The sequence below is a fragment of the Panthera onca genome, chromosome B4, assembly GCF_046562875.1.
Source record: "Panthera onca isolate mPanOnc1 chromosome B4, mPanOnc1 haplotype 2, whole genome shotgun sequence".
NCBI classification, from domain to species: Eukaryota; Metazoa; Chordata; class Mammalia; order Carnivora; family Felidae; genus Panthera; species Panthera onca.
In genome coordinates this window covers 16,384,618-16,411,040 of record NC_138345.1, presented here as the reverse complement: position 1 = coordinate 16,411,040, position 26,423 = coordinate 16,384,618, and the positions used below count along the sequence as shown (strand labels likewise).

At 42.6% G+C, this 26,423-nt stretch overlaps 1 protein-coding gene across 1 annotated transcript in view; it reads right to left on the bottom strand.

Moving 5' to 3' along the window:
- MRC1 (mannose receptor C-type 1) overlaps positions 1-24,811 on the bottom strand; it is a 98,587-nt gene extending 73,776 nt beyond the window's left edge. Inside the window, exons 1-4 of the mRNA XM_060659235.3 lie at positions 24,502-24,811; positions 10,369-10,770; positions 6,726-6,899; positions 2,285-2,449 (exon numbers count right to left, since the gene is read on the bottom strand). Coding sequence (XP_060515218.2) covers positions 2,285-2,449; positions 6,726-6,899; positions 10,369-10,770; positions 24,502-24,562 — 802 coding nt within the window. The 5' untranslated portion in view covers positions 24,563-24,811. The remainder of the gene's footprint in view (positions 1-2,284; positions 2,450-6,725; positions 6,900-10,368; positions 10,771-24,501) is intronic.
- Positions 24,812-26,423: the final 1,612 nt, after the last annotated feature.

Below are 26,423 nucleotides of genomic sequence, written 5' to 3'. Positions count from 1 at the left end.
AGTATTAATCACTCTGATACTATGTCCCAACACTGGGAAGGCCCCCCAAACCAACACAAGACCGAATAACTGAGCAGACTGAGGCACGATTCCTTCTCTGAGCTTATGAATACACAGCGAGGTCAGATTGCTTTTCTGTTGTCAGTCTCGTGAACATGCCCCAGAATCAGCTGGATGGTTGATAATATGCCGATTCCTGGGCCCCACCTACTGATCCAGCATCTCTGGAGTTTGTGCCCACACGTCTTTGTTGTACCAAAGTTCCCCGGTGATTTAAGCAAGTTCACATTTAAGAACCACCGAACTTACTGTCTCCCTGCCGTAAGCTGACCGCCCATCCAAGCACGAGGCTGGATTTCTAGATAATTATTTTTTGTGTATGCTGCACCATCATTTGTCAGTCACCAGACATTCATTGAGACTCTCTTCCTTGGAAGGTTCTGTGTGAATCTCTTGGGGGTTTGGGGGTCATAAATATTCATGAGACATTCCTCATATCAGCCATTTGCTCGTATAATCCATCCTCCACATAGCATTCAGTTTGCTTTCTTCGTGGCACTTCTGTGGCACGTGTATTTATCTGTTGTTTATGTCTGTTTTCCCCACTGGACTTTAAGCTCCATGTAGAGAGGACATGACTGGCTTCGATCACCATTGTGTCCCTATGACCTAGCATAATACCTCACACACAGATACCAGCCCCCTTGTTGAATAAATGAATGAAAAATAACAAATAAATGTATTTCTAATCTTGTAGGGGAAGTGGGACATATAGGTAAGTAGCTATTATAAAAGCAGTAAAAAGGGGCACCGGGGTGGCTCAGTTGGTTAAGCGTCCAACTCTTGGTATGGGCCCAGGTCATGATCTCACAGTTTGTGGGTATGAGCCCCGAGTTGGGCTCTGAGGTGACAACACGGAGCCTGCTGGGATTCTCTCTCTCCCTCTCTCTCTTTCTCTGCACCTCCCCGATGCGTGTGCACATGCTCGCTCTCTCACTCTCTCAAAATAAGTGAACAAGGGAAATGCAGATGGAAATGGATAAGATTGCATTTCAGCTGTATGAAATTTTGGCAATTCCAGGTACGAGAAATGGCATGAGATTTAAAGATGTGGTGGTGAGAAAGTACGAGATAAAGATGAGAAACCCAGGGGCTCCTGGGTGGCTAAGTCGGTTAAAGCATCCCACTTCGGTTCAGGTCAGGATCTCACAGTTCATGAGTTCGAGCCCCGTGTCAGGCTCTGTGCTGTCAGCTCAGATCCTGGAGCCTGCTTCAGATTCTGTGTTTCCCTCTCTGTCCGCCCCTCCCTGCTCCCACTCTGTCTCTCTCTCAAAAATAAATAAACAATAAAAAAAAAAAAACTTAAAAAAAAAAAAAAGATGAGAAACCCAAACCCTTCTGTCGAGACTGCAAAAATGCATCTGTCAGGGGGCAGATGACAGCCTTTGAATGCCAGGCAAAGGTGTTTTGTTAATTACTTGGTAGAAAATAAGAAGTCACTAAGGGTTTTTCGAACACAGGAGTCATAGGCTCAGGGATATATTAATCTGGTAGCAGAGAAAGGGGGACCTGGAGGGAGGGGATTCTGGAACAGGGGATTGAGGATGCTTATCCTCCCCACTCCTTTCTGCTCCTAATCTCTCTCTGTTCCCCAAGTGTGGGTCTCAGAAGCTAGAACAAATACTTTCATCTCAAGCAAACATTGGCTCTTTTCATCTTCATAATCCTACAAGAACAAATGCTTCAAAAGCAAACACCTTGAGGAAAGAATGCCAATAAAGCCTGAAAACCAGTACGGTCAGGGAGTTTGAGAGACAGGAAGCAAAAAGGACGCAGGGTTTCAGAGCGGCTCTTGACTGGTCCCTGCTTGTGGCGGGAGCGTGTACTTCATTTTATCCTTTTGAATGCCATGATGCTGACAGAAAACCTTGGGCTTCAGGTTGGACCTGGAACATTTGACCAGCATAGCAGCCCTACTGTGTCCAAGAACATCCCCTAGCGACGGAGACGTCTTCTACTCTGAACCCAGATTAACTCTCGGAATCCTCAACGCAGGTTCTAGAGAGACTGTCGCAACGGATGGAAGCGGGTTGGCTGATGAGACAAAAGCCATTTGCCATCCCAGGGGCCAGTGGGTCATACCCTGGGATGGCACCTGTTCAGGACTGACTCCCTCATGATGTCCGTCTGTAATCCCCTATGCTGGCTGCTCTTAGGCTCCAGCGGATAGAAGTGGAACCATCATGATCTTACTTACAACTTCCTTTTCTTTTCCTGCCATTACCTGTCAGGTACGTCTGCTCGTGGATTTCCGTGATACTCAAGAGCTCGGCACTTTGTTGTTGGCAGCTCCTCCTTGCCTGATGCCAAGTTAAAGCCGATTTGGAGTTTATCTGGTAGGAAATGCCAGTCAACGGGTCTTTGTTCCATAAGCTTTCACTGCCCTCAACTGTAAAAGAAGTCAAATGGAATTGGCTGTATTAGGCGGAGAAAAGACTTTCAGGGAACAATGTTTTGTACACAATTCTAATAGTAGCATTATTTCCTGCAGCTTATTTCTTTTCCTTTCTTTCCTTTTCCTTAAAGTGCCTATGAGATTTTCTTCACTCCCTTAATGAAAAGGGGAGTTTTCAAAAGATGAGCCACATCCAATTGTTGTCATATGCCTAAGCAAGGAAAGAGAGGCATTATCTCCCTACTTGTCCATCAGGAGGTTTGGGATCAGGTGAGTTGGGGAGTGGGGCAATTGCAAATACTAAGCAAGAATAGAGATGCCAGCCCGCGCTCCTTAATCTAGAAAAAAACATATAAGGAAAAGAGAAAATATATGTCTTCTCTCAGCAAGTGGATATTCTGCCTGCACGTCCTAGTTGGGTCTTTTTAGACCAAAGTCACAGGCATTAGAAGGCAAAGTCATGGATGCCACCGCCAGGCTGACCTGGATGTGCATTCAGGCAATGTCACCTCACTAGTGGTTTGTCCTTAAATTGCAAACCCCTCAAGTCTCATTTTCCTATTTCTAGGATATATTAAATAGAGGCAGCTCCAGGCAATAACAGATGCAGATTGTTAATTTTTCTTCCTTCAGGGCAAAAAATAATACTTGTAGCTTATTTTTTCCTTTGTTATTTTATGATCCCCAATATACTCTATAAACTTAGTTATACCTTATGAAAGGTCAATAGTAGAGATAAATATTGTTTACAAGTGTGTTACATATAAGATGTTGGGGAAATTAGTCAACAAATGAAATATTTCTGTGTGCTTCATGTTATGAAACTTTCCCTCTTGTCTTTTTAATAATACAAATTTCTACCTACAAATCATAGGAAGTAATAATTTCTTCACTTGTTTGTAAGAAAGAGAAGGAATTATGTAACTTCTCAAATTTTCTAAGAGGTGTTCAACCTGCCACAACGTCGGCCAGTCTCCAATAAGCATGTAGTCCTATGCTGCCATGTGACAAGGAAGTGACCTTTTTCATACGCATACCACAGAGTGTGACATGAAACTTGGGGTTCCTTTGCACACCAAAGAGAAAGAAAAATATATATCAAAATTCCATTCAGGCAACAACACAGAAATTTCTAAGAAGCTTTCATTATAAAATTATTATATATTTAGATAAAAATAAATTGGAGGGGCGCCTGATTGGCTCAGTTGGTTGAGTGTCCGACTCTTGATTTTGACTCAGGTCATGATCTTGGAGTTTATAGGCTCGAGCCCCGCACTGGGCTCTGTGTTGACAATGTAGAGCCTGCTTGGGATTCTCTCTCTCTCTCTCTCTCTCTCTCTCTCTCTCTCTTTCTCTCTCTCAAAAATAAGTAAGGAAGGAAGTAAATAAATACACTTTAAAAAGATACATAAAATAAAATAAATTTGAATTGGTGACGTTAAATTTAAATGATCACGTAGTTCCATATCCAAATGGAGTCTTGTCCATGTAAGTGAGACCATTCGAATCAGACTGGTTTGGAGTTCATCTGAAGATGGAGATGTTTTATACCCCTATTTTTAGAAATTTGGAGGCCTCATACGGTAGAAAATGTGAGACATCCAAAGAAAGTGGGGGGGGTGTTATTTTCATGTCTGGGGATATACATAACCAAAAAAGGGAATGCAGTATGACTCTTCATTTAAAAGAAAGTATGTTTGGCTCTTGAGGTCAAGGAATTGAAATCTATTTCTCACTGCTTGCATAGGTTTCCTGACACTACATCCCCCCTCACGTTCAAATTCCCGCAGTGAACCAGCACAAGTGATGCAGCAAGCTCAAGTTGCAAGCTACGGAGCACTGAGAGAAAGGGTCTTTTCCTTTTCCGGTTCTCACGATGCTTTAAAATAGATGTCTAAACAGAAGGGAAACACTGTAATAAACAATGCGATGGACAAGGAAGAAGAGCACATATGAAAGTGTCACGAGGTCAAAAGCCAGTACCTCATCTTCCTGTATTAAACCTTAACCTTAAGGTTTAAATTAAGGCTAACCTAAAATCAAATGTTCTTTTGAAAGGAACGCAAAGCAATGAAAATGAAGTAGACTGGGAAATTGCAAAGCCCTTTAAGAAAGGCATGGGATGCCTAAAATGTGCTTTACGGGTTGAATGCGTGTTGAAATCAGACACTTTCATTTCCTAGAGTTATCTTATTTTTACATTGAACAAGAAAAAAGATGTATGCATAGGTTTTGAAGGCATAAATTACAAGGACGCGAGAGAATACTCAGGACTCCCATCCAACACACATCTGTCCCAAGGTTGTGAGGGTTTTGTGGGGTTTTTTTCACGTGTGTGTGATTAGTGATTAACCATCTGTCTTCCATTTAACGATTGATTAAATCATACATACATCTAACAACTCCTTCATCAATACCACTTAAGTCCAAGATGCTGTAGTCAGACCTGGGAAATCCACATCCCCAAGAGACTCCATGATAACAGATTTAGAAAATACCATTCCTACTAAGTAAAGGTGAGAGACGCTCCTTACCTTTGGAAAACAAGTCTTGCTTTATCTTAGGGGAAAAAATAGCTCGATTCAGATGAAAACACTTCTAATACAGAGATCAGACATCTATAAACCTTTCATGGGAATCAAACCTCTAAAGTGGTTCTAAGAGACGTGAATGCAGTTACTTCCCCCCCAAGAAAAGGAGAGCAGTGTCACTCTGAATGGGAAGCCTGTGAGTTTTTGTCGATATTCACCCAGGACATAGGGACTGCACCCAGTAGAGGATTATGATAATATCCGAGGCTGAGAAATCACATTCATTTTAAGTGGGATTGTGTATCGAGAGAGATAAGCAAGTATTTTTCTTAGAATTCTGGCTTTAACTTGAGAAACTACAATATTTTTTTGTGAATTACTTCCCCATATTGCTCAGAATAATGCTATCGTTGGGTGGGTGCATGGTCCCCAAACTTCAGCTGTAAGCAATGCTCTTGCAGCTGACGTGGGCTTACGGCCATGCCAGGCTGCTAGTGTACCCAGATTCTACCCCGGATCCCACCCCTTTGCAGGCCAGCGGGAGGAAGAGTTCTGGGTAACAGCATAGAATGGGAGCTACTGCGACCCAGAAAGCGTGAAGGAGCAAGGGGGGCAGGGAGTAAGACATTTAGGGAGTAAAAAGGAAGGGGGTAGCTAGCAGAAGAGACAGGAGGTGGGATGAAAGGGAAAGTGGAGGGGCGCTTGGGTGGCTCAGTCGGTTAAGCGTCCGACTTCAGCTCAGGTCACGATCTTGCGGTCCGCGAGTTTGAGCCCCGCGACCGGCTCTGGGCTGATGGCTCAGAGCCTGGAGCCTGCTTCCGATTCTGTGTCTCCCTCTCTCTCTGCCCCTCCCCCGTTCATGCTGTGTCTCTCTCTGTCTCAAAAATAAATAAACGTTAAAAAAAAAAAAAGGAAAAGTGGAGCAAAGAACCCCTCCCTCACTGGCTCCATCAGCCCCAGCCCCGCCTCCCCATTTGAGGCCCCTCCCCCATCCCACCTAAACCTGCTCCCCTGTTTCTTTACAGATTCTTGAGTATGGAAAGACTACCCAGGACTCATGTTCTGGCTGCTTCCCATCAATATCATGCAAAGCCACTTGTTTTTGTATTCTTGCGATAATACTTAGGTTTTCATTTTAAAAATTCCTTCGAGCATGAAAATAATCCTCTTCCATTTGATTCATAGCTATGTTGAATTAAATGATACTCTTTTTAAATGAAATTAAAGTTACTGTCATTACTATTCATTACTATCATTTTCACAGAACGGAGACACAAAAGTGAGGAGCCCCTCACATGTCTCCGTCTCCACCAGACGACATGCTCATGGCATTAAGTTTTATTTTGGGGCTATCATTTAATAAAGGCAAATCCCTGGGAGGGCAGTTTTAAGTAGACATTGCAACGTGTACAGTATAATTTGCCCTAAAGTCTTAGCAAATAACCTACAGGAACAGGAGAAGGTGAAGGAAAGAAGCAGTTGGTGGAAATAAAGCGATCATGTGATGCAACCCAGGGCTGAGAGTCAGAAGATCTGTGTTCTGGTCTTCAGCCAATATGGATCACTTTCTCCATTATAAAACGGGGACAATGACACCCGTACAGGGGTGTGGTGGAGGGTGACGAGATAATAAGTGGGAAAGAACTTTGGAAGGGAAAACGTTCTCAACAAACGCAACATGTGCTCGTTACGCTGACATGGGAAATGTGTCAAATTTTCTTGGTGGGAACGTTACTTACATTTCAATGGACAATATCCAAATAGCTTGTCTGTGTCATAATCTGGGGTGGTTCCACACCAGAGCCATCCATCTGATCGCCCAGCGCTCGTGCAATCTGCATACCACTTGTTTTCAAACTTGAATGGAAATGCACAGGTTGCCCCATTGGCATTGCCCAGCAGCGTGTACATGTCTAGAAGAGACATATCGACGTGCACTTAGAATGTCAGTCAATCTTCTCAAGGTTGACTTTCCGATAAGAAGGATGCCGAAAGAGGATCACACCTGAGGTCCCCACCCAGGGAATCCCTTTTTCTTTCCCTTCTGTCTCTACCCCAGTCTTTTTCTGAGTAAACACAGCAGTCTCTATCAGGAACAATTCTAGGACCACTTCATTTCCACTGTCTTTTAGGACAGATTTGCCTCCTGCCTCACATGAGGCAAAAGTAGTCAGCTATACTGACACCTGCTTGGATTTCTGCATTTCCTCCAAAACAGGGAAGAGCCCATCCTTCCTCTTGCTTGGAATCACAGAATTATTGAATCTCTAGATTAAAAAATAAACTTACAGCTGTATAACTCAAACGCACAGTCAAAACTTAAACCCCGCCTACTTAAATCCTGTCAAGCCAGCCTCCACTGGAGTCCCTCAACAACGACTCTGAGAAAGAGTCGGAAGTTGAGCATAACTCTCTAATCCACATCATGGAAAGAAAGCACCGAAAACCATTTACGATTAATATCTGCTTTCTTAAAACTGAATTCAAACACAAGAGACAGAGGAAATAACAACTTGGGGAAATAACAACCTTCTATAGCAACATACTTAGCCTCTTGCCACCAGCTGATATTCAGAATTTGTCCTAGATTAAAATACTCTTTTCCTAATTAAGTTTTGCAGATCCTATGCCTTTAAACAGTTCTTAAAAGACATCTCAGGGCACCTGGGTGGCTCAGTCGGTTAAGCATCTGACTCTTGATCAGGTCATGATCTCACAGTTTGTGGGTTCAAGCCCAACTTCAGTCTCCCCACTGACGGCACGGAACCTGCTTGGGATTCTCTCTCTCTCTGCCCCTCCCCTGCTTGTTCTCTCTCTCTCTCTCTCTCTCTCTCAATAAATAAACTTTAAAAAAAGACATCTCAAAATTCATTTAGACAATATAAAGTTTGTAAAACATGTAGCACAATACCCAACATATCTTAAAATCAAAACGCATGTTAAGCTCCTTACCCTCTTTCCTTCCCCCTTACTGCACTTATCCCGTCCTCCTGACAAAGCCAGGTTTATTTTCATTTACCTCAAAATTACTTTTTTGCCAATTAGCTAGTAGTTAGTCACTTCAAAACGCAATTCTGGCTTTTGTGCCACTAAGTTACAGGACTAGTTTTCCAAATCATATCTCATATAGGGGACAGGCTAGATTTAGATATGATTATGCCATTCGTAACCACTGGGGTTCCTGTTCCTTCATATGAGGAAAATCTGTTAAGACCACCTCAGGGCTAGTTGTACTGTTCATTCAATTAGCCAAGAAATTGTCGACACTGGATTTATACATATCAATCAGAAATGGGCTTTTCAGGACTAACCTGATGTGTTTTTTTTTAATTTTTTTTAACGTTTATTTATTATTGAGAGAGAGACACAGAGGGTGAGCAGGGGAGGGGTAGAGAGAGGGGGAGACATAGAATCTGAGGTAGGCTCCAGGCTCTGAGCTGTCAGCACAGAGCCTGACGGGGGGCTCGAACTCACAAACTGTGAGATCATGACCTGAGCCGAAGTCGGTCGCTTAAACAACTGAGCCACCCAGGCGCCCCAAACCTGATGTATTTAACAACACCCTGACGAAGCCAAAAGAACCACATTCTAGTCCAGCCACTTTCACTGGCAAGCCATGTAATTGCAGTTTCTCTTCCACTGTGGTCCAAACTCCCAGACAACACTTAGATTCTTCTAAGTCTGTAATTCCGATTCTGTTATTCTAAAATAGTCCCTGACCTCGGCCAGTTGTCTCCCCCAGGTTTTCTTTAGAGAGACAGGCTCTACATATACCCTCTCTGTACTGTCTTCAGATAAACATGTACTCTACAGTGAGCAGATACCAAGATCACTCTGAAAGCCTAGATCTTCCAGCAGGAATATCTTAAGTATTGAGAAAGACTTGGAGAGCACCAAGTATGGTCAATGGACCATCTTCATCCAAGCACCCAGGTGTTCATAAAAATAATTCAATAGATTCTTGGACTTTCCCCCTCATGTGCTGATTTAGAGTCCGGGTAGGGGGGGACCTTGGTATCTTCACTTGTAATAAGCTTTCCTGGTGATTCTTAAGCATATTTAAAGTTTGAGAACCACTATGCTAAACCCTCTGCATACTTGTCTCACAGAATCCAAAGCAGGCTCCAGGCTCTGAGCTATCAGCACAGAGCCTGATGCGGAGCTCGAGCCCAGGAACCATGAGATCATGACCTGAGCCAAAGTCCGGTGTCCAACCAACTAAGCCACCCAGGCACCCCTCCAGTGATGTATTTTTAAATGAAATAAGAAGTCCCATGTCTTAGCACCAATCTTCGTGTTTTGAATCCCTCAGGACTATTTTACGATCTGTGAAATTTAACTCATTCAACTTTGGTTCACTCTTGTCCGGCTATAGTTTTCAACCAAGTTTCTCTTGAAATGTTATCTCTCCTATGACTTCTAAACTTTCATTATGTTCAATAAATGCTCCCGAATAGTCTCTTTCTGAACACTTTCTCTCTCTCTCTCTCTCTCTTTCTGCTCTCCCTCTTCTTTATAAAGAAGGAAAATGGATGGGGCACCGGGGTGGTTCAGTTAAGCGTCTGACTTCAGCTCAGGTCATGATCTCACAGTTCCTGAGTTTGAGCCCCACATCGAGCTCTGTGTTGACAGCTCAGAGCCTGGAGTCTGCTTCAGATTCTGTGTCTCCCTCTCTCTCTGTCCCTCGCCCCCCACCTCTCTCTCTTAAAAATAAATAAACATTTTAAAATTTCAAAAAAGAAGAAGGAAAATGGAAAGTTGACATGTTACAGCCTCACAAAGACTGAACTCTGGTGCTCTGATTAGCTATGATAACCAGGTTCAAGCAATCTTTGCAGCCCCAGTAACATAGTAATTTTGGAAACAGGTAATCTCTTATCCCGAAAGGCAGGCTCTTCCTCTGACCTTGAGGTTGTTGTAGATAACACTCCCAAATAATCAAGTGTCCAAACCTGGAATGTGTTGATAACATCATCTGACTCAAGAAAGCTTTGTAAAAGGCTTCGAGTTCTGCTTTATCTTTGTTTTGTTGTTTCTGTGCACAGCCACCAGAGGAATGAAATTTGGCCAAGATCAGAGAAAACGAAATACTCTGATTTTATTTAACCTTCAAGAGCTTAAGGAACCAACCTCACATAAAAGCCTTTTCTCAAAAAAAAACAGTCTTTCCATTAATTATAAATTGCTAAAGCATCATTCAGGACTTTTTATCATGTATTCACTGTCATGTTTTCATAGAAGATAGTTCAAAATGCAAACATCATCAGTTACTAATTCTACGACAGATTAAATAAGAATATGCCTATTTTCTCCAATTAGGTTCCAACTAAGAAGATGAGAAAAATGTGACAGAAGGAAGGCAAGACGGTCCATGCTTCCTACCTTCATAACCCCTGGCGCATAAATCATCTGTGGTTCCATAGATTTTCCACCTGCTCCATAAGCCGGAGCCCTTGTAAAGCATAACATTCTTTTCTTGTTTATTGCCATAGTTAAAAAATAAATCTTCTCCCTTGATCCCCAAAAGCGTGTCATTTTTGCACTCCCATTTCTGAAATTCGCTCTTCGGATCACAGGCATACAGAGTGACAGCAACCCAATCCGTCTTTGATGGTACCCCCAGACATAATTTAAACGCCACACTCATAATCCGCGAGTCAGACACCCATCGGAACTTCTGTGCTTCCTTGTCTTGATTACAAACGGCTGTTTGGACCGCGCTGGGACTTAATGCTTCCACGCAGCGCTTGTGATCTTCATTATATATTAAAAATTGCCTCGTGTCTGTTTAAAAAAGAAAAAGAAAGAAAGAAAAGATGTTTAAGGGGATACATGTGACAAAGAATAGTTTAGGTCAAAATTCCTAATGTCTCCTCCGTAAAACTGATCCTGGGAGGAGGGGTGATATGAATTCTGCCTGAGACAACTCAGCTCCCTTGAAGGGGGTAGGGGGTCCATGAAGCTAGAGAGAGAGAGAGAGAGAGAGAGAGAGACAGGGGGAAGGGCCAGTCGCATGGCCCCCAGCAATCAGCTGGAAATCCTCAAGACCTGCGAGTTCACTCCTATAGCTTTAGGAAAAGGCCTGCCTTAAATGCACACAAAGGGTAGTGGAGTAAACATAAAAATTAGATAACCGAGAAAGAAATAATATCCATCTGAGAAAAGAAAAGTTAGATATGAATATAATAAGCTATAAAATTAGGTGCATGTGTTCCCTGGAATAGAATTTTGAAGTCTGATTCACCGCTACTCTCTTTGAGATAGAGGAAACTCTATTCGAATTCTAACATTAGGGAGGTTTTTGAAAATAACTGATTTTATTTTAGGAAATGTTTGCCTTTATATCCAGCAAATTTTTGAACGAAGTGCTTTCTGGATAGCCCTACTAGAGAAGACTTTTGTTTTGTTTTGTTTTGTTTTCCCTTACAACAATAGGTAACTTAGAGATCTAGCATCTAGAGGTAAGTTAGTATCTATTATATAGTTTTAACTTTCATTTTATTGGCATACTCAAGATAGCCTTTGCATAACAAAAAGATGCAAAAAGGTACCTGCAAGTGTAACAATGTGTCAAGTTTGCAGTAAAGGTTAAATAAATGCAAGTTCTTATACCATTTGAGGGAATATTTATGAGAATAACCACATATAACGGTGTTGTTTTAGTCTCGTAATTTGGGGCTGATGATTTAAATTAGTGTGTGGAGATGGCTTATACTTATAGTACAGAGCTGCTAGCTGGCAAAAGTGAACTTCCTCTTGCCAAAAAGAAGAAGAAGGAGGAGAAGGAGGAGGAGGAGGAGGAGGAGGAGGAGGAGGAGGAGGAGGAGAAAGAGAAGGAGGAGAAAGAGAAGGAGGAGAAGGAGGAGAAGGAGGAGGAGGAGAAGGAGAAGGAGAAGAAGAAGGAGGAGGAGGAGGAGGAGGAGGAGGAGGAGGAGGAGGAGGAGAAGGAGGAGGAGAAGAAAGAGGAGGAGAAAAAAAGGATCTGGTAAGCATATTTTTTCCCCTTATATCAAAACTGAATTCATGTAAAGGGTTTTCTTTTTTGTCTTTTTAAGAATAGACTAATGAAAAGAACTGACTTTTCATTTTATGACCTAAATATCAAACACTACTTCTGGAGTGTTACTAAATTCCTCCTACTTAACTGGTCTTTCAAAATGAGCCCGTAGTATTGCAGATGTTTGAGGGTCTGACTAAATTAGCTCATTATTTTTAATCAAACCATCAGTGAAATACAGCAAAGGAATAAAAGTGCCACTAGCAGAGTCCTTTCACAGTTTACAAAACATTTTCACAAGCCATATTCTGTTTACTGTCCTCAACACCCCTGTGGGGTTAGCACCACTTACATTCTGAGGTCAGTTCTTGGACCATCAATTTAGGGCTTACAATGGACGTTTGCCTTGAAAGATTATTTTCCCCTGCCTCGCTCCCATCTCCGTTCTCGTCCCACACTCGCGAGAGACCTCCTGCCTCTAATCCGTCTGGGCTCCTAATTTGGTGCCACTTTGAACTTTAGCCGGGTTCCTCAGCTGGGTTTCTCGTTTCTGCTGGTTTGATTTCTTGGAATTGGGACTCAATAGAGTCTCAATTCAGAACACCTGCTCCTTTTGGCTTCTCCGGAGTTGACATCTGTCAACGGAACATGCGATGCCCAAGCCGCAGCTCCTCCCAAGTAGCTGAACTCCTTCCCAGACTTGATCTCATCTTATTACTGCCTATGTCCTCATGTGACAAGATGAGGAATTTTCTGCGTTGGCAATAAAATGAAAATACTCATGATATGGTGTTTTGTTCATGATAAAACACAGGAGATAGGAAAACAAAAAGTTTAGAAGTCAATTACTATGATAATTTGCCACACACAAATGTAAATCTAGGCTCCTCTAATAGAATATGATAATGAAGTCTGGGGGCGCCCGGGTGGCCCAGTCAGTTGAGCGTCCAACTTTGGCTCAGGTCATGATCTCGCGGTTGATGAGTTCGAGCCCTGCATCAGGCTCTGTGCTGATGGCTCACAGCCTGGATCCTGTCTCAGATTCTGTGTCTCCCTCTTTCTCTGCCCTTCCCCTGCTTGCACTCTGTCTCTCTCTTTCTCTCTCTCTCTTTCTCTCAAAAATAAATAAACATTAAAAATTTTTCAATAAAAAAATTAAACGGTAATGAAGTCTACAAATTTTGTCATATAGATCTTTGAACTCATCTCTACAGCCCTTTACCTTTAATTTGTGTTTTCCATCCCAACTGTTGTTTTCCTATCTTCACATACTTTCCACTTTTCAGATAGTTTTGCTGAGTAACATCTATCTCATCAACAATAATATCTTCCATCTCATACTTTGGCATCCATCACTGCATGGCCAGCATTTATGAACCACTCAGATTCAGTCACGCAACCAGCTCATAGCCAGCTGTTTAAGGTAAGGTGCTTGAATGTCTTTGGGCACAGTTAGTGTTCTTCCTTCAGAGGTTTTTATACTTATTTGACTTGTAATTTATGTAACTAATTTTAATCTGTGGCTCCATCTTAATTTTTCTCTGCATATGATGGCACTTAATGACCAAATATCCAATCTTCTGTTTTTCATTAATGGCACCATCATCCATTCATATCCATAAGCCAAAAACCTAGGACTCATCATGGATTCTCAGCTTTCCTTCACTTTCTAGAACAAAAGCAGAATCTATTGGCTCTACCCAAAAATACACCGTGATAGGTAATTTTATGTATCAGCTTGGCTAGGTCACAGTACCTAGAAATTTGGTCAAACCCCAGTCTGGATGTTGCTTGGAAGGTTTGTTTGTTTGATTGATAAGATTAACATTTGAATCGGTAGACTTTGGGTAAAGCAGATTACCCTCCAGACTGTGGGTGGGCCTCATCCAGTCAACTGAAAAGCTTTAGAGATAACAGACTGAGGTCCCTGAAAAAGAAAAAATTCTCCAGACTGCCTTTGGATTTGACCTGCAATGTCAACTCTTTCTTGAGTTTCCCGTCTGCCAGGCTACCCTTGTAGATTTTGGACTTGTCAGCCTTCACAACTGCATGAGCTAATTCCTTAAATATTTCTCAAAAGATAGGTAGAAGATGATGATGATAGATAGATAGATGATAGATAGATAGATAGATAGATAGATAGACAGACAGACAGATAGTAGATAGATAGATAGTAGATGATAGGTAGGTAGGTAGATAGATATATGATAGGTAGATAGATAGATAGATAGATAGATACATAGAGAGAGAGAGAGAGAGAGAGAGAGAGAGAGAGAGAGAGAGATACACACACATCCTATTGGTTCTGTTTCTCCAGAGAACCCTAATACATACACTCTAATCCATTCTTTTCTGTCTGTCTCCATGGCCACTGCCTTAGACCATGCCACCATAGTCTTAACTCTGGTCGTCCTCTCTTTGAAATGCAATTATCAAAGAAGATAACACCTGTACCCAGAACCATGATAAAAGCAGAACTCCGTGTTGACCAGTTGGTGAGAAGAATAACGTATGACTGTGAAATCATGAAGTGATAATTTTAAGTTTCCTTATATTGCCTAGCAATATAAGGAGTTTCCTGGGTGAGATGGGCCTAATTTGCCACCTGACTCCGAATTTCAAATCCTACCTAATGTAATGGGTTGTTCCCACTTAACGGTATAATAGAGTCAGATTTCTGTCTGTCTTTGCAGTCTCTCTAGCAGATTGCCCATGATGTGCATTGCATTCTGGTTGAATGCTCATTCAGTAATCAGATTGTTTTCTTTTTCTTCTACCTTTATGGAGAGGTTTTCTAGGTTGAGAGGAGATTTTGTTTTTAACGGTATTTTCCCAACAGTGTCAACCCTTCGAGAGTGCATGGCTGCACAGAGGAGAAAAATATCCAGCCTCCACATCGTAGCTCACTAGGAGAGGCATGGTCCAGCCGGCCATCCCTGCTCTCACCCACCACCTTCCAGCCACAGACCTTTCTGTTCCTCAAACGCTTAGCTTCCACTTTGGAAACTTCGTATTTTGAGTTCCCTATTCTTGGGATGCTCGTGAAGGTCCCAGGTCAAGTGTCAACTCCTTAGTGAGTAGACTATCCTAATTGTGCTCTTTTATTTTCTACATAATATTCATAACCATCTTAAAATATGTTCTTTTTTAAAAATCCCTTCAGTTATCAGGGTGCCTCGGTGGCTCAGTCGGTTAAGCATCTAGCTCTTGTTTTGGGCTCAAGTCATGATCTCACAGTTCACGAGTTCAAGCCCCACATCAGCAGGCTCTGTGCTGAAGCCTGCTTGGGCTTCTCTCTCTCCTCCCCTCTCTCTGCCCTGCCCACACATGCTCTCTTTCTCAAAATAAATAAATAAACTTTAAAAAATCCATTTAATTATATTTTGTCTGTGTCCTTCTACTGAAATGCAAATTCTACAAGTAGAAAGAGCTAGCCTTTCTGGCTCAGTACTCTATCCTCTCTTTTTGGAGCATACTAGCCTCTCAACAAATATTAGTTGAATGCATGAAAGAATATTAATTAAGTCTGAAGCATTTTGACTAGTAACCCAGATACATTATTTTATTTAGTAATTGACTGAGGATGATGAGTATATTTAATGTTACTTTTCCCCCTGAACATTTATTTTTACTGAGGAGCAATTTATAAACTTTTATAAAAGGTGTATTTGGAGGGGTGTCTGGGTAGCTCAGTTGGTTAAGTGTCTGACTTTGGCTCAGGTCATGATTTCACAGTTCGTGGGTTTGAGCCCCACGTCAGGCTCTGTGCTGACAGCTCAGAGTCTGGAGCCTGCTTCGGATTCGGTGTCTCCCTCTCTGTCTGCCCCTCCCCTGCTCTCTCTCTCTCTTTCAAAAATAAATAAGCATTAAAAAAATATTTTTAAGGAGTACTTGCAAATGAAAAGCTTCTATTTCGATTCAAGCGTATCTATTCTGATTTCCTTTATTTATCTTTGACAGTAAGGATCAGTGTAAGTTTGATATTGTCATTGTTAAACAATATAAGGAAATGTAAAATTATCACTTTGTGATTTCACAGTCATACATTATTCCTCTCCCCAACTATCAACACGGAGTTCTGCTTTTATCATGGTTCTATGCGCAGTGTCTCTGATTTAAAAGGTCACATTTCTTCCGCTGAAAGTGATTCAAGGCCTTGACCAAAAGGCATTTTGTGCCATTCTTGCCACTATCAACACCACCAATGTTTTATATGTACAAACATTCTTTTTTTTTTTTTTTTTTGTCTAGAGTAATCCTGATATCGTAAGCACTGCAAAGCTAACACATGAAGACAGCTGAATCAATGGATTCATTTCTTTGCCATCTCAATTATGGGATCGAATGAGTATTTTTCTTTCTTTTTGCTTTTTATTTTTTTAATGTTTATTCATTTTTGAGAGAGAGAGAGAGAGAGAGAGGGAGAGAAACGAGCCAGGAAGGGGCAGACAGAGAGACACGGAATCCGAAGCAGGCTCCAGGCTCTGAGCTGTCAGCCCAGAGGCTGACGCAGGGCTCAAATCCACGGACTGCGAGATCATGACCTGAGCCGAAGTCGGATGCTCAACCGACTGAGCCACCCAGGCGCCCCTCTTTTTGCTTTTTAAGTACTTACACATCAGAAATTTCTTTGCAGAATTGAAGAGACCCTCCTTCCATCTTAACTCGATCTGCCTAATCTCATATTAATTCTTCAACACATATGTGCCAGGCACTGTGCTGGTGACATTGTAAAGGACAAACCAGAGACAAGTTCCCTGCCACTAAACTCACACCGCCTGATGTTAATTCAAAGCCAGAAACCTCAAAGGTCAAAATACACTTGGGAAAGAAGCAGTAAGTTTCAATTCAATATCTCAAGTCAACATAACCGAAGGGGAGATATCCAGTAACATGAGTATGAGTATTCTTTCAAACATATTTTAACAGTTTTAAAATTTTCCATAACATTGAGCAAATAAATTAGATTTCTGAATTTACAAGCAAAGAAAGTTAGGTTATTAAATGGGACTATCTAGAGATATGACTATTATATGCTATGTTTCCTTAGACATTTGCAGACTTTCCCCAGTATCAAGAAATAAGACGCTGACATGCAAACACGAAACGCAATCTTTCGCAAGATAGAGAAGCTGGCAAAGAAGAAAATAAGTGGAATCCACTTATTTCTTCTTGCCTTTTGCCATTTCGGTGCATGGCAGCCCCACTCCCCAACGTGAGCACAACATCTGTGAGCCTGGGGGACGTTTTCTGGTCATCACAGCCCCCCGCCCCACTGTGCCTACACACTGCAAAGACAAAGGTCAGAGAACTAAGGCCCCCCAAGAGGAGCCCTTCACCAGTGACTGATAGCAATCAATGAATAAACGCCCCAAATCCCCGGCATGGTGGGCGGGATGATGCTAAGGCACATACTCTACACTGTCCCCCAGAGTGCCCCAGCAGGGCTGAACCCCAGTTGTCCACAGTGGTCACTGGCTCCTTCCCTTCTGGTCTCAGCTCTCCACTCCTCTGCTGGTGTTTCCTGGGACTGTCTCCCAAGTAAACTAGTTCACTCAAATCACCGTCAGAGACAGCGTCTTGAGCAACCCAAAGAAATCTGTTCATAAGCCTCAGTAAATGAATGTAAAACCTACATATGCGTCCTCCCAGAACTGAAGTTAGGCGAAAAGCAAATATTTATCATGCACGTAGTATATGCAAAAAAACACTATGCCAAGTGCTGGGGGCAGGGAGAAGACTAAGGATTACAGTGTTAGGTTTAGGAAGATTGAACAAAAGAATAAAGGAGGGATGCCTGGGTGGCTCTGTCAGTCAGAAGTCTGACTCTTGATCTCGGCTCAGGTCATGGTCCCCCCGTGTTGGGCTGTGGTGACAGCACGGGGCCTACTTGGGATTTTCTCTCTCCCTCGCTCTCTGCCCCTCCGCCTCTCATGTGCATGCATGTGTGCACTCTCTCTCGCTAAATAAATGAATAAACATTAAAAATTTGTTTAATTTTTTTTAATGTTTATTTTTGAGAGGGAGACAGAGACAGAGACAGAGCACAAGTCAGGGAGAGGCAGAGAGAGAGGGAACACAGAATCTGAAGCAGGCTCCAGGCTCCGAGCTGTCAGCACAGAGCCCGACGCGGGGCTCGAACTCAGGAACCACGAGATCATGACCTGAGCCAAAGTCAGACGCTCAACCGACTGAGCCACCCAGGCGCCCCCAAAATTTGTTTTAAATAAATAAATAATAAATAAAAAAAAGATAGAGGAAAAATTGAGAATTATTTTATTTTTCATTTTGCTCCTTCATTTATTCACCAAATATTCAGAGAACCCAATAATTTAAGTCACTGCGTTCGGCTATTTGGGGAGGTACAGTTATGAATCCAATATGGGTTATGACCTCGAGGAGAAAGGAGAGGTCAGGAGCTAGACATTCCTCCAACTTCCTGTCTCCTTTCCTAAAGATATGAATATCTCTACCCTTCCTGGGCTAGTTCATTCTTGTCTCAGCAGGTCTCCCTCGGTCTGCTGATCTCTCTACCCGTATCCTAGATTCTATCCCCTTCTGTCTCTCCACACGTTCTCCTTTCCTTTCTCTCCTGGATCTTCAACCCCAGAATGCCAGCCTCTCCCCCAATTCTCAGACAGACAAGCAAAATCTGTAGGTAAGGTGTTGACACTATGCCACTCTATCTTCTTCCCCTCGCAGCCGTGCTAATTAATCCTTAGGTATCGCGTCGCTCTGATCATGACACGATCAGAGCTCTGACGCTCACTGGCTGTGTGACTTTGGTCACGTTCCTAAGCCACTCTGTGCTTCCTTTTCCCCATCTGAAAAATGAGGGGAGAATAACAAGATCTGCTGGTTGTTGCGAGAATTCAGTGAGATCATCTAAGTGAAGCACCGAGAACAGTTCCTGACACAGAAATTGCTAGAAACGCGGCAACTGTTCTCATTGACTTGGGGGAAATCAGTCTTGAAGACAGCGTGAAGTGGTTCAGAACAGGAAGCGACTAGAGCAGATAGAGATGTTGCAGCAGCCGAGAGAAAGGGACAGAAGAACAGAAATGGTGGAGACTACAGAGTTTCCAAACTCAAGAGACACGTGATGTGGTGGAGAAAGGTATATTCTTTGGGGTCAGTAAACGTGTTATCAAATTCTGGCTCCACCATTCCCTCGTTGTGTTGCCTCAGTTAAATTAATCATTCCAGCCTCGATTTCCTCATCTGTAAAATAGGGATAATAATGTTCCCTGAGAGAGTTGCTATGAACTTCTAAATGAGATAATTGAGGTAAGACACGCAGCATGTCCTTTTGCATATAGTAAACGCTCCAGTGTTAATGCCCTCCTTCCCCTCCCCAGGTGAGAAGTCTAAACAATTGGTACAAACAGAAGGACTAAGCCCTTCTTTGACATACTGTTGTTTTGAGCACATGTACGTCTTTCCTGGTCGACACACTCCGGCTGGTAACTCCTGTCTACTTCTTAGCCTCAGAGTCAGAAGACACTGGCAGAGAGGCTCTGGTCCCTCCTGGCTAGCTGACTTCTGAGCCTGTTTTCTCCTGTAGTAAAAGCCGGCTACTACCCCTTACCCATCTTACCCCACGGGCTGTTGTAAGGATCTGATTAAAGACCTGAAAGTGATTAATTAATGTGATAAAGGATCTGAAAGTGCTCTTAGCTTGAATGACCTTAACTTGGTTTGTAACTGGGCAAATTTGTCTTAGAATGCATTATTTTTTCCATGTCAGTTTCAATTCTTTTTGAAAGAGCACTTGCTTTCTTACCTTCTTTACTCTCGTTTTTGGTCAGTCTGATTTCCACTACACTCTTCTAGATCAAACTACCCACACGACTTTTCCATCCAACAATGCTTGATGGTGGCCAAGAGGCAAGAGGACACAACTGTTCTCATTTCCACATCAGTTTGACTCCCTCTTTGCTATGTAGAGACACATAGGAAGTAGAAACTACTTTCCTTTCGTTCAACTCCTTTTGTGGCCTCTGTGACTTCCTAGTTCTCCCTTAGCTGCTTGGGATTCAGTCTCAGAGACCAGATGTGAGTGTCAAAGGATGCCTGTGATCTCTAGTTCCTTTTTTTTTTTTTTTTATGTTTATTTATTTCTGAGAGAGTGCAGGCAGTGGAGGGGCAGAGAGAGGCAGACAGAGGATCTAAAGCAGGCTCTGAGCTGACGGGCTGACAGCAGCGAGCCCGATGTGGGGCTTGAACTCATGAACCACGAGATCATGATCTGAGCCAAAGTCAGATGCTCAACTGACTGAGCCACCCAGGTGCCCCTGTAGTTCCTTTCTGAAGACAGGTGTCTTTGTCTTTAACTGAGGTTGAACACATTTGACTCTGTGAAGTTCACATCTAGCCAATGATGACTCTTCCTACCTAGAAATTTGGTTCAACACCCTCCTCAGGCGCTGAATTGTCATGTAACAAGGCAATTGCCATCTTTCCTATATCTGCAATATCTTACACAGCCAGGTCTCCATCTCTCAATTTCAGAAAAATCAGAGGAAGTTTGGAACACTAACAGGAAAAATAGACAAATATAACAAGAACTGAAAAATGAAAGATGATAAGGACTTGGTTTTGCTCAATAACTTTAGAAAGTATGTCTTAAATCTGGCATCTAAAAGAAGTCACAAGTAAAGGAAGAAACAACGGGGCTAGAAATCAAGAAAAGTAGAAATATTATAAAGAAAATTTTATGAAAATTAAAATGACCAAGGGAACAGCAGTGGGGAATAGTTTCTTGAAGAAATCCTAGATTGGTATTAAACCAATCATTCATTCAGAAAAAAAAAAAAAAATTGCTTCTGTTTAATAGAAAGAATGTTCCATTAAGAGTCAGGAGTCTTAAGCACTAAACAGGTTGTGCCAGTAACTAGTTGTGAGACTCTGGAAAGATCACCTAACATGTCAGGACTTCAGTTTTCTTACCTATAAAACAAGGAGGTTGGACGCAGCACAAGACCACCAGAGGTCAAATTCACTCTAATTTTACACTCATTGGCTAGTGAGATCCTATTATTGGCATCTTTTCCAGCTCTGCCTCCAGGGCCATCACATCGGTAGTTTGAAATCAACCATGGCAGGAATGTTCCACCATGGCAATTGGTTAAGTGCCCCACATCAGTGCTTTTCTTCTGAGAACCAATTGTTAAGTTTACCAACACACCATTGCTTGTGAGTCAGACCATCCCATTTTGAGCTAAGCCTCTCTGCTGAGGTCCAACCATCGTGTCTGAGCATCTCTCACTGTGTCTGACTGTGACGACATCCCCACTGAGATCTAAACATTGGTGCCGAATGCGATTCCTCCTGCTGAATGGGTAGCAGGGCAAGAAGGGTAAGAACTTGCCCCCCCTCAAGCTTCGCCTCCTGGCCCCTCAAGGTATGGTGTGGATGTTCATGGTGCTGATGATGTGGGATGCTCTCAGGAAGGTGGGACAAAGTGTTCTGGGTTGAAAAAAAGAATACACGACAGACAGTAGGGAGACCTTTCCATGGATTTCCTTAATGGGTAGGGAGCCAGGGAAGAGGCTGCAGGGGGTGCAGGGAATTGATACAACCTTTGGTCTATTGCTAACGCAGCAGCAACTAACCTCTGTTCATGTGCTGCCTGAGCCAAAAAAAGGTAAAATCAGAATTATAGGTTCTCAAGTTGAAAAAAAAAAAATTGGGGAAAGAGCTCCCTTACCCATGTTTTCGTTTGCTTTTTATTCTCTGAGTAATCACCTTCAGCACCTCCCTGCTTCCCCTGTATTTGTGCCTCTGAAGAGGAAGACATTCATCAGAGTAAGGCATCCTGCTGTCTCAAGGAGGGGAAAATTCCTAAGCAAGTTGAGAAACATTTCTTGCCCCAAAGCACTAAGAGTCAATATAAAGAAAATTAGTAGCCAGGCTGCCCAATATGGTAGCCCTTGGCCCCAAGGGTCTATCGTACAGTTGAATGAGGCCAGTCTGAACTGATGCATGGCTGTAAGTATAAAATACTGTGTTTTGAAAATGTAACTTTTAAAAAATGAGTGTGAAACTATTCCAATGTTTTATTGTCATTCATGTTCACTGACAATATTTTGGATATATTGGGTTAAATTAAATACCTTCGTATCTTCATAAAATCAAGGTCAACTGTTTCTCTTTTACTTTTTTTTTTTTTTGAGTGTGGCTCCATAATGTGGCCAATGATGTTTCTGTTGGACTGCCCTGGGTTAGAAATTCAGGTCACACACAGAACCCTCGAATTGTTCGTCCAGGTTCCAACTGAAGACCTTCAGAGACAGGGAACTTACTCCTAACCAGACTATTCTATTTGAGACATGGCAACTCTTAAAAGCTTTTCACTGGCTTTAGTTTTAACCTTTGGGGCCCATGAAGAATATATTAACTCCCTTCCATGAGACAGATTTGCAACACGAATACTGTGATGATGTCTAAACCTCTAGACCCACCCCATGGTGTTCTTTTGCTTACGTTAAGCATCTCCTCTCCAGCCCCCCTTACACATTGAGAGATAAGCTTTGTAGCCAGGAATAAGGCCAAATATCTTCTTAAGCTCCAAGAATCTTTCTCAGCATTGGTTTCTTGGGAAATCTCTCGCTTAAATGCTTAATATACTGCTTTTATTGGCTAGTTAATGATTATTGTGGGAACCAGAAGTCCCTGTTTTAATAGCTAGCACTTGCCAAGCAATTCCTATGGGCCATCCTATGTTCTACACATTTTAGGGGTGCCTGGGTGTCTCAGTTGGTTGAGCATCCAACTTTTGATTTTGGCTCAGGTCATGATCCCAGGGTTGTGGGACTGAGCCTTGCATTGGCTCCATGCGTAGGGCTTGCTTGAGATTCTCTCTCTCTCTCTCTCTCTCTCTCTCTCTCTCTCTTCCCCCTGCTTCCCCCCACTTTCTCTCTCAAAAATAAATGAATAAATAAATAAATAAATAAACAAACAAACAAATTACATTTTGCAACTCACTGAATCCTTGCAAAAACAAGGGGTATATAGGGGCTCCTGGCTAGCTCAGTCAAAAAAGCATAGGACTCTTGATCTTGGGGTCATGGTTTTGAGCCCCACATTGGGTGTAAAGATTACTTAAACAAATAAATAAATTTAAAAACAACAAAAACAGGCACTTGGGTGGCTCAGTCATTCGAACGTCCAACTCTTGATTTCAGCCCAGGGCATGATCTCAGAGTCATGGGACTGATCCCTACATCAGGCTCCGTGCTGAGCATGAAGACCACTTAAGATTCTCTCCCTCTGTCTTTCTGTCTCTCCCTCTCCCTTTGCCCCTTTCCCCCACTTGTGTATGCATTCTCTCTAAAATAAAAAATTAATTAATATTAAAAAAATGTTTAATGAATTAAAAAAGAAAACAAAACACAGGGCCAAATAACATCATGCTCCCCATTTTATAAACAAGGAAATGAAAACACAGAATAATTAAGTAGTTTCCCGGCAGGGGCAGGGTGCCTTGGCTTGTGTTTTTATAATCACTGCAACCTAATTCTCGTCATGATTTCACATTTTCTGTGGTCAGCACTCTCCCCGGGCAGTCTCCTGGTGGTTGGGGTTTCTGTGTTATCTGTGTGGTCCCAGTTGTGCCCCCACAGTTACATGGAGAACACAAAGTGCCGTTGGCACAGAAGGGGCACAGATGGCGTGTGCTGATTTGGGAAAAAACGGGGGGATCAGGAACCAGAATTTCAAAGGTGAAGCCCTTTCCATCTCATTTCCAAAGGGAACTGAGAATGCAAATTCTAACTGGCACCCTCTTTCTGAAGTTTAAGCAGGTTGAGTCTAGAGAGACAGAAAAGAGAGACTTGATAATGTCTTTGAGGATTTGAAAAGCTGTGAATCTGTTCCTCCTAAGTAATCGCCAGTCTCCAGGAAAAAAAAAAAAGGGGGGAGGAAGAAAACAAGTATAAATCAGTTTGAACAACTTAGAAAACTGATAAGGGTGAAATTTGTAGCTATAAAAACTATGGACGATTAAAAGGTTTGCTCACAGGCAAAAAGCAGCATTGTGAAAATCTCATGGAATCCCTCCTTGGAGGATGATCTACGATCCTGTCCTCAAACCTACCACGAGGAAAGACACCAGGACCCGCCCTCCTTGTGGCCCAAAACACGCACAAGATTATTTCTTGCAGGTTAGACAGAAATACTGTGAACTGAAAGCAAGAATGCACAAACCACAGAGGAAATCCCTCGGAGAACAGACCAGGGAAGGAACAATGGGAACTGGGGGATATCAGGAGGAGACAGGGGTTCTGCGGGACCAGGTGGCACATCTGGCCTGAGAAGCAGCCTCTGGGCTCAAGGTCCCCAGCTTCCAGGCCCGGCAGCCAGGAGGAGGCGACCAGGTTCCCCCAGAGCTGGTGGCGCAGAGGACTTTTGCTTTCCTCCTCACCGCAAGCGTTGAAAGGACCCCACTAACCTTGACCCAAAGAGGAAGGTGCTCCTCCAGGCCCCAAGTCAGAAAGCCGTCACCTCGGTCAACTTACCCAACAGCTGCACAGTCACTGAAATGAGACAGACGAAAACCAGGAGCAGGGACAGCCTCATGGCCCAGAGTTTATCCTTTCCTTCCACTGATGGAGAGGAGGGGGTAAGCAGGAAGCCAGACAACGCAGGCACCCAATCACCCCTTCCCCTACTGTGTTCTCAGAGCTGCCCTGCTGAAAAGAAGTGTGGAGGAAGCTCTCACTTTTAAAGGGCTTCTGAAATTAGGGAAAACCTCCAATAAGGAGATATCCTGTCACATGAGGGTAGTTGGAAAAACAGGAATTCAAAGTTACAACTTTGCTTTGTAAGCTAACTTCTGAGAAGAGCAGACACAGAGGAAGGGAAGAAAGAGACACATGGGGGAGAGGGGTGAGGAAGGGGGGGGTGGTGAAAGGGTGATGGTGAGAAACGCAGAGCCAGGCTGGGCGAGCTGGGAAGGGGAGAAGTGAAACAGCTCTGTGCCTCAGGGCCGGCTCAGATGGGGCTGGTGAAGAGCCAGCCGGAGGCCATTACCTGGGCCGGAGAGCCAGGGTTCCCTCTGAGAAGCAGCTGAACCAGCGGTGCCTCAGCAGCCAACCCCACCCTGAAGGGACAGAAATGACAGGCACTGAAAAGGACAGTTTGACGCTGGAGACATTTTCTTAAGGGCTGAAACAGATACCCCTCATTCTCTATATTCACTGCTTAGAGTCCCCTTTTCTCTTAGCTTCAAAAGACACAGTTCTCACAGAGCTTTGGTGCTTTGGCCAGAGGAAAAGTGAGAGGTTAAACCTAAGAGGGAATCTCAGCAGGGTTAGGGGGGGGAAAGTTCTAGAAGGCTTGCTCTAGAAAAACAGAGAAAACAGTGACACAAGATTTGTGATAAAGCCTTGATGCCCTGTCTCAATCATGCTGGTTCTTCAACTTTGGAAGGGACCTCTTGGCACGAGAAACTCTGCTCATTTGGTCAAAAGAATGTATATTCATTACATGATGGGTGGAATTCTTTCTTGAAGAACAAAAATGTTCATTAGACACAATATTAATCCCTAAGCATCTATCTTTGTTACTTTTCATAAGTAAAACATGAATTAAGAATATCTTGATGCAGGGGCACCTGGGTGGCTCAGTTGGTTAAGCTTCCGACTTCAGCTCAGGTCATGATCTCGCAGTTCATGAGTTCGAGCCCCGTGTCGGGCTCTGTGCTGACAGCTCAGAGCCTGGGGCCTGTTTCAGATTCTGTGTCTCTCCCTCTCTCTCTGCCCCTCCCCTGCTCATGTTCTGTCTCTCAAAAATAAATAAATGTTAAAAAAATTAAAAATAAATAAAAAAGAATATCTTGATGCAGATATCAGTAATTAGAGAGCCAACCCACACCTGGAGTGTGTTAAAGATTAGCAATTCAAAAACGAAGGCTGCTGGAAACATTGCAATTTTTCTTTAATTTTAAACGAATAGTTTATCTTCAAGCGGAAAGCCCCAAGATTGATCATCTTTGTGATAAAGTTATAAACTGCTTCCTAATAAGAAATGATATAGTCCTGTTACTATTTTAAAAACATTCTAAATTTAAGATTATTCTAACAGAGTGCAAAAGGTGCTAAGAATGTAGGACACAGGACAAGGTTTTTTTCCCCCCATTAGGCTAAGACCTGACTGACAAAAAAAGTTTGTTATGAAACAGTACAGATGAAACAAAAATGTTTCTTTCTAAAACATTGTTTCATTAACTTATCATGAAAAAAAAAGATACTTTAAATGAGCCCTTCATGGCTTTTAAATGTAAACAATTTCTATAAATTTAAAAAATTTGGCCTAATTTGGATCTAAATCAATTTGAGAAGCAAAGAAAACGTAATTGAACGCTCTCTACACTCACCCTTCAGGTTTTTTGATTTATATAAAAGTGCCACATAGTCAACCAAGATCCGTGATAAGGCTG